At 44.9% G+C, this 15,387-nt stretch overlaps 1 protein-coding gene across 1 annotated transcript in view; it reads left to right on the top strand.

The window, feature by feature from the left end:
- Positions 1-1,320: 1,320 nt before the first annotated feature.
- LOC126456067 (outer dynein arm-docking complex subunit 4-like) overlaps positions 1,321-15,387 on the top strand; it is a 402,992-nt gene continuing 388,925 nt past the window's right edge. The window contains exon 1 of the mRNA XM_050091822.1: positions 1,321-1,379. Within this exon, the coding sequence (XP_049947779.1) occupies positions 1,371-1,379 (9 nt within the window). The 5' untranslated portion in view covers positions 1,321-1,370. The remainder of the gene's footprint in view (positions 1,380-15,387) is intronic.

Genomic DNA, 15,387 nt, shown 5'->3' with positions numbered 1-15,387 from the left:
AACCTAGTGGGCATATACCTCTGAGTACCCCAACTGGTGGACGAGTGTGTCAGCACTTTCAACAGAGACGGCCAGTTGTGCAGCGAAGCGTTTGATTGTAATCCTCTGATCACCTCGAATGAGAGTGTCCGCACATTCCAACACTGCACGAGTCACAGCTGTGTACAGCCGGCACGCGAGAGATCGTACAGGTTTGCGCGACCTTGTTCTCATGATGACGAACATCTCACCCAACGACTTACCGTGCTTTTTCTCGCTGCCAGGTCTCCTTAGACATTCTACAAGCTTCTCTGAATATCTGCAATGCTCTGGTTTTCCACCAAAAGAAAGTCACGCCATCCACCCATCCAGCCAACCACCTCTCTACTTGGAAAGCACCTCCATTGCAGACGCTATTTTGAAGGCTGTGATTACCGTAGCTACCTATCGGAACTTCATGACTCTCTAGGGACTCAAGTGAGACTATTTCACAACGGCTAAAAACAAATTCGCATTTTTAAACGTAATTGACCGAGAAAAAAATGTGCTGCATTACTTATTGAACACCCCTCGTATAAATATCGTTTCGACATAGGGGTTGAACAACTGCTTGTATCCAGCACCGCAGTTGAGGAAAATGTTACGACAGACTGCTCTGCTGTGTTGAAGTGCCTGATTTGATTTGTGATCATTATGAACGAGTAAGTCCACTACTCCTTTTTCTGCTCCTCCTTGTTGAACAATTTAAGGCTGCAGAATGATATTTTCACTCTGCAGCGGTGTGTGCGCTGATACGAACCTTCCTGGTAGATTAAATCTAAGAGCCGGACCGAGACTCGGGACTTTTGTCTTTCGCGGGCAACTGCTCTACCATCTGAGCTACCCAAGCACGACTCACACGCCGCCCTCACAGCTTCAATTCCGCCAGTACCTAACCTCCCACTTTCCAAACTTCACAGAAGCTCTTCTGCGAACCTTGCAGGACTAGCACTCCTGGAAGAAAGGATACTGCGGAGACTTGGCTTGGCCACAGCCTGGGGGATGTTTCCAGAATGAGATTTTCACTCTGCAGCGGAGTGTGCGCTGATATGAAACTTACTGGCAGATTAAAACTGTGTGCCGGACCGGGTAGTTCAGATGGTAGAGCAATTGCCCGCGAAAGGCAAAGGTCCCGAGTTCGAGTCTCGGTCCGCCACACGTTTTAATCTGCCAGGAAGTTTCAATTTAAGGCTTTGTAGCGTGTGGTCACGGCTGCTGCAGAGTAACGCAGTAATCCAGTAAGCTACTGGCTGTTGAGATTTTTTTGACAGGTTTTACTACGAGATGTTTTATTTGCAGGTGCGGGGGTAAGGAATACGAGGGCACTGATCGCCAAAGCCTCGCAGCCGATCATGCACCACGTGAGTATGTTTCTTTCCTCTATGCCTCTCATAGTGGGGGCCACTCCAGAATGAGGGTGATTTTCGGTTGAAGTGGTATGTTTCACCTTCTCGCTTCGCTGTGTTGCACTCTATAAGACTCCTGTCGCTATGCTGCTATTCAGTCATTACCTTTCTTTTCATTCGTCAGATATCTTTCTTTCGTCGACACTGTTTAATAGCAACATAACACATGGAATATTCTGTTTGATAATGATGAAACAGAATTAACGTAAAAAGAACTGGGGCATTGAGGGTTCCGTACAAACTTAATTATGTATGCACTGGGGTGATAGAAGTCATGGGGTAACGATATGGACATGTACAGATGGCAGTAGTATCGCGCACACAGTATAAAAAGAATAGTGGATTGGCAGTGCTGTCCTTTGTATTCAGGCGATACACGTGACAACGTTACCGACGTGATTATGGCAGCACGGCGGAAATTAACAGACTTTGAATGCAGAGTGGTAGTTGGAGCTAGACGCATGGGGCTTTTCATTTCGGAAATCGTTAGGGAATTCATTATTCTGAGAGCCACAGTGTCACGAGTGCGTCGAGAATACCAATTTCAGGCATTGCCTATTCCATAGAAAATGCTGCAGCCAAAGGCCTTCACGTAACGACCGAGAACAGCGACGTTTGCATAGAGTTGTCATCGTTAACAGGCAAGCGACACTGCGTGAAATAACCGTAGAAATCAATGAAGGGCGTATGGCTAACGTATCCCTAAGGACATTGCTGCGAAATCTGACGTTAAGCAGCAGATGATCGACGCGAGTGCCTTTGCTAACAACTCATCGCCTGCAGCCTCTCTTCTGGGCTCGTGACCATATCGGTTGGATCCTGACCCTAGCCTGGGCAGATGTCCCGATCTCAGTTGGTCGTAGCTATTGGTAGGGCCAGAGTGTGGTGCTGACCCAACGAAGCCACGGTCCCAGCTTGTCAAGAAGGCACTGTGCAAGCTAGTGGTGGCTCCATAATGGTGTCCGCTGTGTTTACATGGAATGGGTTGAGACCGTCTGAAGCCATTCATGGACTTCATGTTCCCAGACATGTCACTGGGGCACAATAGCTCGCGACTGACTTGGATAACATTCTGGACAAATCTAACGAATGATTTGGCAACCCAATCGCCCGACACGAATCCCATCGAACACTTAAGCAACATAATCTAGAGGTCAGTTCATGCACAAAATCTGCACCGGCAACACCTTTGCAGTTACGGACGGCTATAAAGGCAGCACGCCTCAGTAACTCTGCAGCGGACTTATAACGACTTTTGGAGTCCATGCCACGTCGAGTTCCTGCACTACACGGTATCAGGACATGGTGCAGAAAAGATCTGAGGATGGTAATTACTGAATGAAACCGGTCATCGCCAAAAGTACTGATATTGTGACCAAAGGCTGGAATAAAAAAACATTTGATATACCATGACTTTCGTCACCGCGCTCTATACAAAGTTCATCCATTCCAGGGATCGAGAATCTCGACGATTTCTACTTGTTATCGATGGAATTCCAAGACCGTATCAAGATCTCTACAGCAGTTCTTAAGGCTAACCGAGATAAACAAAAAGAAGTGACAAGGGGACTTCAGATTATATATGCAAAGAGGGATGATTTAGTAAAATATTTTTATTTACTTACTAAAACACGATGACAACTTCAATTTTATGTCTGTATGCAGTAATATTTTTCTGTTAATCTTTTGACGAATGATGGATGCAATATTCTGATGGATAAAAGATATTTTTATGTGATACAATTGCAGTTTAACATTTTTCGAATTTTTAACTTTACTTGTACTGTCAAACCATGCTTCTTGCCAAATCTGATTGTAGGTCAACAGGAAGTGCTCTGCAGGTTTTGATGAGTGAGTTTGTGAGTATCAAAATCTGTGGCATAGATGGCCGTATCTTTGATTGCATTATCTTTATACTCGTGAAGGACCGTGGACATTAGTATATCACATAAATTTCAACTTGACACGTCTATTCATCCCTGAGAAAAACTATGCGTAACCACGGGACGGGCAGACAGACGGACAAGAAAGCGATGCTCTAAGGGTTCCGTTTTCACCGGTTGAGTTACGGAATCCTGAAAGTTGGTTATATACCATTTAAAGATGTATTACGATGAACTCATTACACGCATCAGGTCACTATGTGACACTACTGCTGAATACGACTGTGAAATGCAACAACCGTTTGTACACTATTCTATAAGTTGGTGAACCCTTATCTAGATAACGTGTTGCCGGTGAAATGACGTATGCTCTGATTCGTCAGTTAGGTGCTACATGTAAGCCAGAACTTTTCACTTCATCAGTTGTTATCTGTTAAATAAAACGTCAACTAGGAATTTGTTTTTGTATAAAGGCTGTCTAATCAATGTGCTTATTGGGAAGTACTAATGAAAATAACTTGGTAGTAACATACACTCCTGGAAATTGAAATAAGAACACCGTGAATTCATTGTCCCAGGAAGGGGAAACTTTATTGACACATTCCTGGGGTCAGATACATCACATGATCACACTGACAGAACCACAGGCACATAGACACAGGCAACAGAGCATGCACAATGTCGGCACTAGTACAGTGTATATCCACCTTTCGCAGCAATGCAGGCTGCTATTCTCCCATGGAGACGATCGTAGAGATGCTGGATGTAGTCCTGTGGAACGGCTTGCCATGCCATTTCCACCTGGCGCTTCAGTTGGACGAGCGTTCGTGCTGGACGTGCAGACCGCGTGAGACGACGCTTCATCCAGTCCCAAACATGCTCAATGGGGGACAGATCCGGAGATCTTGCTGGCCAGGGTAGTTGACTTACACCTTCTAGAGCACGTTGGGTGGCACGGGATACATGCGGACGTGCATTGTCCTGTTGGAACAGCAAGTTCCCTTGCCGGTCTAGGAATGGTAGAACGATGGGTTCGATGACGGTTTGGATGTACCGTGCACTATTCAGTGTCCCCTCGACGATCACCAGTGGTGTACGGCCAGTGTAGGAGATCGCTCCCCACACCATGATGCCGGGTGTTGGTCCTGTGTGCCTCGGTCGTATGCAGTCCTCATTGTGGCGCTCACCTGCACGGCGCCAAACACGCATACGACCATCATTGGCACCAAGGCAGAAGCGACTCTCATAGCTGAAGACGACACGTCTCCATTCGTCCCTCCATTCACGCCTGTCGCGACACCACTGGAGGCGGGCTGCACGATGTTGGGGCGTGAGCGGAAGACGGCCTAACGGTGTGCGGGACCGTAGCCCAGCTTCATGGAGACGGTTGCGAATGGTCCTCGCCGATACCCCAGGAGCAACAGTGTCCCTAATTTGCTGGGAAGTGGCGGTGCGGTCCCCTACGGCACTGCGTAGGATCCTACGATCTTGGCGTGCATCCGTGCGTCGCTGCGGTCCGGTCCCAGGTCGACGGGCACGTGCACCTTCCGCCGACCACTGGCGACAACATCGATGTACTGTGGAGACCTCACGCCACACGTGTTGAGCAATTCGGCGGTACGTCCACCCGGCCTCCCGCATGCCCACTATACGCCCTCGCTCCAAGTCCGTCAACTGCACATACGGTTCACGTCCACGCTGTCGCGGCATGCTACCAGTGTTAAAGACTGCGATGGAGCTCCGTATGCCACGGCAAACTGGCTGACACTGACGGCGGCGGTGCACAAATGCTGCGCAGCTAGCGCCATTCGACGGCCAACACCGCGGTTCCTGGTGTGTCCGCTGTGCCGTGCGTGTGATCATTGCTTGTACAGCCCTCTCGCAGTGTCCGGAGCAAGTATGGTGGGTCTGACACACCGGTGTCAATGTGTTCTTTTTTCCATTTCCAGGAGTGTATAAAACGTAAGAAAATTTGTGAACAGCCCGAAGCAGATCGTCATGCTGTGAATAACGGTGCCCCATTGGAGTAATAACCACTGGAAGCGAGTAGAGTTATAGTCTTGCAGCTGCCAGAAAAGTTGAGTATTGGCGGGCTAGGCAGTGAGATTTCAGACTTGGTTAGCAGTTTGTAGAGACGGTGATCAATGCAGACTAGGTACAAATTAGGAATTTTTTATCTACTGTTTTCTAGTGTAAAAAATCATATTATTTTGAATGTATATTTGTAGATCGCCTATCAATGACTCTGGTTTTATTATTTTAAGGAACGTTAACTTTGTGAATTAAATAACTGGCATTATCTTTGAAATCTCGCCTACCTCATACTATTGTATGAGGCCGAAATATACGAGTCACGTATAGTAGCATCCAATTCAGCTAATAGCCGAAGAACACTTTTCAGAGAAGCCACCCCCCAGAATCATCATCATCATCTCAGCCTTTTCCCACGCCATGTGGATCTGCGTTGCTTTGCTGGATCCTTCTCTTTCATAAATCCCTATCCAGTGCTTCTTCTCTGAGCCATCCTCTCTCCCGTAGGTCCCCTACTACCTTGTCTTTCCATCTCAGTTTCGGTCTTCCTCTTCTCCTTGATCATTCGATTTCTAGGTCTTCAACTCTTCGCCTCACCTAATACTCCCCTCTTCCGTGTACATGTACATACCATCTTAGGCTACTTTCTTGGATCTTCTTCCCTATGGGCCCCACTTTCACTGGTCCCCTGATGTATTCATTTCTTAGTTTATCCTTTCGTGTCACCCCACCTATCCACTTTAACATTCTAGTTTCTGCCACTTCTATCTTTTTCTCTTGGGCTTTTGTAATTGGCCAAGATTCTGCACTATACAGCATCGGAGGCCTCACCACAGACTTGTAAAGATTTCCTTTCATTCTGCAGCTAACACTCTTATCTCACAGTACTCCACTCAGTTTCCTCCAGTTCATGCACCCACTATTTATCCTGTGCTGTATTTCGGCCTCCAGTCCTCCATCACTTTGCGTTTAAGAGCCTAGGTATTTCAATTTCTTAACCAGCGTCAGTTGTTCTCCTTACATGTTAATATATCGATCTTTGGTATCCTTAGTACACATATACTCTGTTTTCACTCTGCTAATTCTCATTCCCATTTCCTCTAGAGCTTTTCTCCACTGTCCACTTGTCACGAAGTGCCTCCTTGGTGGGTTTACAGATTACAACATCACCGGAAAATATCATACTCTAAGGTGCCTCTTTTTTCATATCTTTGACTAGAACTTCAATGACAAGTTCAAAGAGATATGGGCTGAGAGCAGATCCCTGGAAATGCCTTTGTCGCGCCTGCACTGCTCCTGACTTGTGTCACTGCACCTTCAAACATGTCCCCTATCACCCTGATATATTTTTGTGTCAGGCATTTACTTCTCAGACACCTCCATGTCTCTTCAGGATAGACACAGAAAAGGCCTTACGGGGTGGCATAAGGGACGCCTTTCACTGGGGCGTTGATTCATACACATTTCTCAGTCCAAAACGTCGATTCGCAGTGTGATGAGAAACAGATCGACCTCATTGACAACCTTTGACACTACTGACGCCCACTGGACGATTTAATCTTTCTCTACGGACAGCGTGGGCCAAGAACCACACTGAATGTGATTTCACACCTGTGGAGTATATTATGACTGTTCAAACACATTCGACGACAAGCGAACGCGATCTGAAGCAGCAAAAGGTACTCATGCTTTTTCAACCCTCACATTTGGTGACCTCCTCTGGCGTAATGACGGAGGTGTGCGACAGTGACATAAGTCTTAATAAACGGTAAATGGTCCCTCTAACACCCGCCAGTTCGGCAACACATTCGATACCGCCCGCCTTTGTTGAGCACTTTGAAAATGTACCTGCATATAGACAACCCATGACGAGAGTCCTATGTGTCTGCAGGCAGGCTACGCTGCTGCTTTTGCACCTGCTAGTAGGCATGCGGGATCAGAGGAGTGTTGAAGGGGCTGCCTGTCTACAAGCGCCTAGGATTTCGTCACAGGTTCTCTCTGTACAAGCACATTTTTAATGTGCTCATCAAAGGTGGACGGTTGGCACCAACGGCATTGCCGAATTGATAGGTGAGAGGGGAGGGTTAGACGAGGTTGGAACATTTGCACGGAGTGACATTTGCACGGAGCTTGTGGCTCTTGCCGGACAAACCGGCTTTTTGCAGGCACAGGCACACTAGAAAGTCTAACATTCCAGCAAAACTGCTCGTACGAGCTGTCTCGCGTTTACACCACAGCAGTGAGCAACCGCGTATCGCTTCAGGATGGCCCATTAACGGGTTTCGTGGCAAATTTATTTTAAGAGTGTTGTATTAATGAGAATTGACAATGAAATTCAACATTCTTTTAATATTTTCATGATGCAGAGAACGGGGAAGGGGTGGCTATGTAAGGTACATTTCTTACGATTGTTGCAGCCTTATGATGACTGCCATTTTGCGACGAAATTTAAGTTGACAAATTTTTATTTCGTTACCATTTTATTTAAACCTTAAGCATAAAATCACAGAATGTCAATGAATATTACTACTTTTGCTTGTCACTGAAGGATCAATGTCTGGTACCACTTTTCGAGTAATGCTAATTCTAAGACAAGCTCTTAAGCTGAAGTCTACCAGTGAGCTTCTGTGGGTGGATTTCATTCTCTTCATTGCGTAAAATAGCAGCGTGTACATGTAATTCTAAATATCGACATAATCGTAGCTGCAGACTTGTAAAGTCGTGAAGATTTACACTGAGGAAATGGAAGTCTACGAGACTAATTTTGCTATGAAACTAATAACGCAAACATCCCACTATAGGTGTGTAAGTTCTGGCTGTAGCTGAGTTTCCATACTGTCAACATAGCCCAAGAATCACTGAAACTGTGCAACCCCTTAGAGCTGAAAAGCGGTACGGCAACATGATCTAACTGCAGATTCATTTATTGCGTGTTTGTCCTGAAAAAAAAAAAGATTTTCGTGGTGAAAATGTTGGGAAAATTGTTGAGATGTTAATTTCTCTGCTCCCATGTGACGAATACTTTCCTCTGTCATATCGCTTAAAAGTGGGCCTTTTCAAAAATTTTAAAAATATTTCTACGCCGGTTTGTAATATTGTTGTAAACTGAATTTTTTCGTTGTGTTCAAAACTTTGAAGAGTATTAGTAGAACACTAAGCGTGTCAAGACACCATCGCTTACAACAGACATATTGACTTGGCACCTTGCACTGATACGTTGGTAATGACGTGTCTGACCGCTTTGAAGCTTGGAACCCGACAATCATGCTACTTTTCCTCCCTTTAAAAATAGTTTCTCTCCTTTTCAAGGGTAAGACTCCATCCTAACACTTCAATCTCAAAAATAAATAAATAAATAAATAAATAAATTAACGGTTATTTCACATCTTTGGAGTGTTTACTCTTAGATACCAAAACGATTTGGCTGTATTCCGATTACAAGCACGTCTAAGAAATGTTTGAAATACGGACTGAGTAAGGAGCTGTGGCACACCGAAAGATGCCAAAATAAGTTTTTATCTCTATCACCATGAAACGGAACCATATTTACTCCGACCTTGGTATTAGCTCAAGCTGGGAAAAACAGGTTGCAAGAGTTCCAGGCAAACTGAAGCGAAACAATTGGCAGCCACTCGGTGTAAATCACTTACTTTGCCCGTTGACTGTGTAAATATAAATTTAGGGAATACGCTGAAGTTCACTCGTGGTATGAATTAAAAAACTCCTTCAGTCACAGTTTTTCGTGTTTTATTCAGTACACGATGCATTTCGGACCTTGTGGATCCATCTTCAGGTGTAATTCGTCTTAATACATGCTTTATTTGTTCTCTTGAATGAGATGAAAGTCGTATATCTGTTACGAAAAGGTTTGATGATAGGTTATGAATTTCGTAAGTCAGATGCGGAAAATACGTGCGAAACAGTGGAAAAGATGAATAGTGTAAACTTACCAAATAATCCAAGAAAAGCGTTTTTAACGTGTTAGTAGCAGCATCAGTCTTTTCCTCCATCGTTTTCAAGCATATCACTTCATTCAAGAGGCACATTCGCAAACACATGTTTGCAAACACTTCACAAATGTTTTTCTACATGGAGTGGTGAAAGATGAATTTTTAATAGTTCTAAAGATATAATTATTAAACTATTGACATATGCAGGAAACAATTGACATATGCAGGAGATAACTTTAGAGCAGATCTTTAAAATTACTGAAGTAGCTGTTGCTTGCGAAATCTTTTTATTCATTTAACATCGATTCTGGTTTTTTGATTTTGTGGAGGTATATCTCCAGTTGTTCTAACAGATTTAAAGTCTTGCCATTGGCTTCATTATGTAATACTACCAAATTATTTTCTTGTTTCGTTTCCAACATATGTTGTGCAATGACTGATTTTTCAAAGTGGTTGAGCCTGAAAGCATTTACATGTTCTTGAAAACGGGTTTTGAAGTTTCTGCCAGTTTTTCCTACATAGGTGGCAGGACAACTGGGACATTATACTTTGTACACTCCAGTGTTGTTGTATGTTTGCTTATTTGATTTTATGTTATGGATGAGTAAGTTTCCTTACTTATTATTAGTTGAAAATGAAACTGTTACCTTTTTTTTTTGAAAAGTTTAGCTATTTTTTGTGACATGGGGTCCAGGTATGGGATACTGGCGAATATTTTCTCTTCTTTCATAGTGTTGTCAGTCGTTGTCTTGCTTTTGTGTATTTGTCTGTCTAAATTGTCAATTGTTTTGCTTATGGCAATGCTCTTTATTGTGTCTATCTCATTCTTGAGGTTCTGTTCAGTAAGATCAACAATCTGCGAGGAAATAGGCACTAGGTTACAACTAGATACCCCTACTACGGCACCGCCTCGTGAAGACTGTTAGTCGATTTTTATTCAGAAAATTCAAGAATGGCGCGGGGACAGGGAACTTCGTGCAGGAAATGGGCTTTGGCCTCCCCCAGAATACGACGCAGGCGCCGGCGGACAAGCCGGGGTATCCCACTTCTTGAACACCCTGTCTACTGTCTACAGTGTCTTGGGCTCCGTGCAAATGTTAACACATTCCCTCCGTGCAAGTGTCACAAACCCGTTAGAAGAATCCTTTACCATTTTATTCACGCATGTACCAATGTTGTGCCAATCCGGGATCACGTCATAGGTTGGCGCAAAACCGGATGGCCGGAAAAGGTTAAGCACCCTTTGCTGATTCGGAACGCATACTAATTTCGCCGACTGCTTCTGAATGGCCCCTAGTGGTTCCACTCTGTACACCAGAGCAAAAATTTCAGTAGCTCTGTATTCCAAGAGTCCTTCGACAAGGACTGAATCGTCCAGGATGAGTCAGCAGCGTCGAAGACTGACAAGAACGTGGCCCTGTTGCTCATTATACTGCGAATTGTCGTTTTCAACTGCGAAGTAGGTGGGAATGAACTCCTCTAGAAAAGGAGTGAGTTCATTGACGGCCTTTACGCCATCCCACAAGACATTTTCGTGCCAATTCTGAGAGGTGGAGTCTCTGGAATCTTTTCCTCGGCAACCGCCAACAAAAACGCGTGAATCTCAGGGCTGGGCACCGCGGTTCCATTTCGGAGGCGTCCGTCAAAAGGAAGCTGAAAGTGGGTAAGAGACGGTATGGCGACTTTCCCGTCATGCTATACGTCTGCGGTGACGTTGGGCAGAATTATGGTGAAATTTGGTGCTAATGTGACGCAGGGCACCAGCTTTTCCCACCATTACAGAGGGAAGATTGTAGGCATCTTTGAGCCAGATTTCAAACTTATGTGTCGCAATGGGAGACAATTATGGGTTTTAGAAAAAGTTATTCTTTAATTGAGTTGCACGCTGTAAAAGCAAACGAGTTACCTTGCTACCCAAATACAAACTAACAGAACGAAACAAACACAGGGAGGCCCAACAAAAGGAGTTAGACTAATCTCTGTAAGAAGGTGTAAAGGGATAAAACCCAATACATGTAGAACATCATGATGATGAATCAGTTACTGTGCATTATTTGTTTTTATTCCTGTCCCGCTTCCAGTTTTCAGCCATTTCAAGGTAGCATAAATCTGAATTTTGTACAAAGTGTGCATCATTAGTCGTGTGTTGTGCGTGGAAAGCTCATTCGACAAGAGTATTGCTTGCAAAAGGCGTTCCGGTTTCGAGTCTCCTTTCGACATATAGCTTTAATCTTCCAGGAAGTTTCGAAACAACATACACTTTGCAACACATTGAGAGACCCATTCTTGAAAGATGTACATCAAAAGCTATGCGAGAGCATGGTTTTGATCCTGAAATGCGACATGGAGGTAAAGGAAAGATTTCTGAGTATTGCGCTGTACAATGTCTACATCTACATCTACACTCTGGAAGCCACGTTATGGTGTGTGGCAGAGGGTACATTGTATTCTACAACCACTTCCTTCATTTCTATTTCCAAATGTGGCGAGGGAGAAACTATTGTGTAGCCTGAAATCTTTCTCACTTTACCTCGTTGGTCTCTTCGCGAGGTACACACACGAGGAAGCAATATACAGTGCGTTAGCGGTATGAGTGAAGATGTTTCTATTGGTGACTGAGGACAGTGCACTGAACAACATTACATAAGTATTTACGTCATTTGCAGATTAATAATTATAGCTTTACGAGTAGTATGTTTTTAGGATGGTTACCACCTCGAAGAATGAGTGGTAGAAGCAAGCCTTTAATTTTTATGCTTATTTTTCCCTGCACAGGAGGTTAGGTACAGCAATGTTCTTGTATGGAAGCAAGAGGGTAGTCTGTACTGACAGGCGTAGTCCACTTCGGCGCTCAGTTACGGCCATGCAGTAAACATCAAGTGGTAACTTACGATGAGATGTGTTTGCAGGAAGACTGTTAAACGCAGAGAAAATACAACTAAGACACTTAACTGGTTACATGTCAAGGTACCAATGATCAAAATATCTCTAACTATACTCTTGATACCCTCTGTTGACTGACTCTTCTAGGAAAGAACGCTCTCGGAATTTTAGCAATACAGCACACGACGGTGTATATCCACTCTCCTGTGTCACTGCAGTAGGATGACTATATCGGTGACTTTGTCCTGCTTACTAAACGAATCTGTGGTGAAACGCCCTACTCTCCTTCCGACCTTTTCTCTTTACGAATTCTATCTAATATGGATCCCAGACTGATGAGCTAGATTCAAGTATATGTCAAAGGAATGTGGGCTACACTTCCTGAGGTGACTTCCAACGAACCAGTCTGCCACGTGTCTTCCTTACTCTTAGCTGTCGTTCCACTTTAAATTATTTACGTACACGCCGAGATATTTAATGGATGTGTCTGTTTCCAGTGATTGTTCGGCAATCGTGTAATCATGGGGAATATGGGCAGAGACACAGACATTTTAAGAGAAAATATCCCTCAGGCCGGCCATAGTAAGACGGAAGAAAAGCGTGCAGTGAAGCTGAATGTATGTGTTATTCGGGGAAATCATACGCGTATAAATCAAAATTAGTAAATGTCTTCGAGATACTTCAGTTTTCTTGTTTTCGTTCAGAACTTATTAATTTCATATGTGTGAGGAGATTCTCAAAGATTTGAAAGTGACAGCGTTTATAGCAGAATGAGATTTTTACTCTGCAGCGGAGTGTGCGCTGATATGAAACTTCCTGGCAGATTAAAACTCTGTGCCGGACCGAGACTTGAACTCGGGACCTTTGCCTTTCGCGGGCAAGTGCTCTACCATCTGAGCTATCCAAGCACGACTCACGCCCTGTCCTCACAGCTTTACTTCTGCCAGTACCTCGTCTCCTTCTTTCTAAAATTTACAGAAGCTCTCCTGCGAACCCTGCAGAACTAGCACTCCTGAAAGAAAGGAGACGTACTGGCAGAAGTAAAGCTGTGAGGAGGGGGAGTGAGTCGCGCTTGGGTAGCTCGGATGGCAGAGCACTTGCGCGCAAAAGGCAAAGGTCCCGAGTTCGAGTCTCGGCCCGGCACATAGTTTTAATCTGCCAGGAAGTTTCAGCGTTTATAGTAGTATTTAACCGAACTCTTGGTAAGAGACAGCCTGCTGGCAGACTGTACCAGACACGCGCTCTATACGAACCCACAGGTCTGCAAACGGTGCTCGTTTCCTTGGAGCGGTAGAGTCCCCTCTGGGCAACATCAGAGGTGCCCGGCTGCGTGTTTCGTATTGCTGTTTGCAGCCATATCGCATGATTTGTGCATATCAGGCGAGCGGAGCAACAAGTTGCAGCCAGCCCAGCTCAGCCCAGCACAGCGCGGTCGAGAGCCAGCGGGAGGTCAGGGCAGCTGCGGCGGCGCTTCTGTCAGGGCGCGCAGCGCGCTGCATATCCTGCACGGTTGTTATTTTATTATTTTCTGACGAAACATTATGAAACGTGGTAAATTAAACGATATAGGGAAACCAGAACGCATTAATAATAAATGACGGATTGCCAGGTGAGATATCACAACTGTACAAATTTTTAAAAATATTTGTCATAATTATCTCATATGCAGATAGCTGCAATTGATGAATAATTTCGATTACGTTTAATAATAATCGTCACAGCTAAAACTAAGGTAAAATATAATACTTAACTCTTTCTGTAGACAACAGAGATTCAAAATATTTAAAATTTTTAAAGTTGCACCTGAATAAGCAGATAACGCACTTCGAAAGAATTTAAAATTCTTGGAAGTGTACCTGATTAATCATGAGTTGAGAAAAGTCAAAATACTTTAAAAAGGATACTGCCATAAACCGTGAAAGTTTGTTTTTTCAAGAAAGAAGGTGGGCATTATTTGAAATTTATATTTTCTAGCAGATCACTTCAACGCCTTATATGTTTGGCTCTGCAGAACGAGTTGCAGTTGTAACCCGCCAGGTTAGCCGAGAGCGCCATCTTACCAGTCATTCGGCCAGCCGACTTGATCGCATATATGTATCACAAGATCTCACACAAGGTGTGGTGGACGCCGAACTATGGCCTCAAGCCTATTCCGATCATAGTGCCTATATCTGCACTATAGACCTACGCCCCCAACAGGTCTGGCGCAGCGATGGCTTTTGGAAGCGCAACATAACTCATCTCCAGAACCTGGATTGCCGTCGGCAAGTTGCAGCAACGTGAACTGACTGTGAACGCCGCCACCCACGATACACTTGACCCTGGAGTGGTGGCTCCTCTGTGCCAAACCAGCAATCCGTAGGGCACTTATGCAATATGGCAAGGACGTGACTGCGTGGCATCGACAGACCCTCGATTTTTACTACGTGGCACTCAGAGACCTCGACGCCTTACCCCCTTCCCCGGAGAGACAACATGAACAAAGCAGAATCAAGGCTCACATACTATCATTGACGAAGCGCCGACTAGAAGGTGCAGTAGTCCGCTCGCGACGGCACGACCGAACGGTTGCAGAGGAACCCATTATGCACCACGTTGTGGCGGATAAGCGCCGACAACGCCAACATTTAATCACACAATTCAGGACACACGAAGATCGCTTATGTACGGCCCAAGCAACCATAGTAAAGGCGGTGGAGGATCATTTTCGTCATCTTTACCAGGAAAGAACCGTTGATGACGAGGCCACTACTGAAGTGTTACAGCAGGTAACACGTACTATCGACGAGGCTACCGTGAATGCACTAACAGAGGAAATCTCACTCGAAGAAGTCGAAGACGCCGTGGACAAAGGTGCGGCCAATAAGTCTCCTAGACCTGATGGATTGCCCATCGAATTCTACCGGACTTTCCGTGACATCATGATGCCTCGCTGGGTTATAATGTTCCGCGGACTTATGTCTGCAGACTGTGTTGTGCCGCCATAGTTTGTAGAAGGACTTCTCATACCGGTACACAAGCCAGGTGGAGGGCTATCGATTAACGACTACCGGCCGCTTACAATGCTGAACGCCGATTACAAGATTTTCGCCAGGATTATGTCGAGCCTTATTAAGACGACTTTGCCGACGATTCTCGCTCCGGAACAGACGTCGCATGGGGGAGAAGCCAACATACACATGGCCACCGGTGACTGCAGGGACTTAATAGCGATCG

Source organism: Schistocerca serialis, chromosome 2, assembly GCF_023864345.2.
Source record: "Schistocerca serialis cubense isolate TAMUIC-IGC-003099 chromosome 2, iqSchSeri2.2, whole genome shotgun sequence".
Classification (NCBI taxonomy): domain Eukaryota; kingdom Metazoa; phylum Arthropoda; class Insecta; order Orthoptera; family Acrididae; genus Schistocerca; species Schistocerca serialis.
Note: the sequence above shows the minus strand (reverse complement) of the source record. Positions and strands in the feature narration are given on the sequence as shown.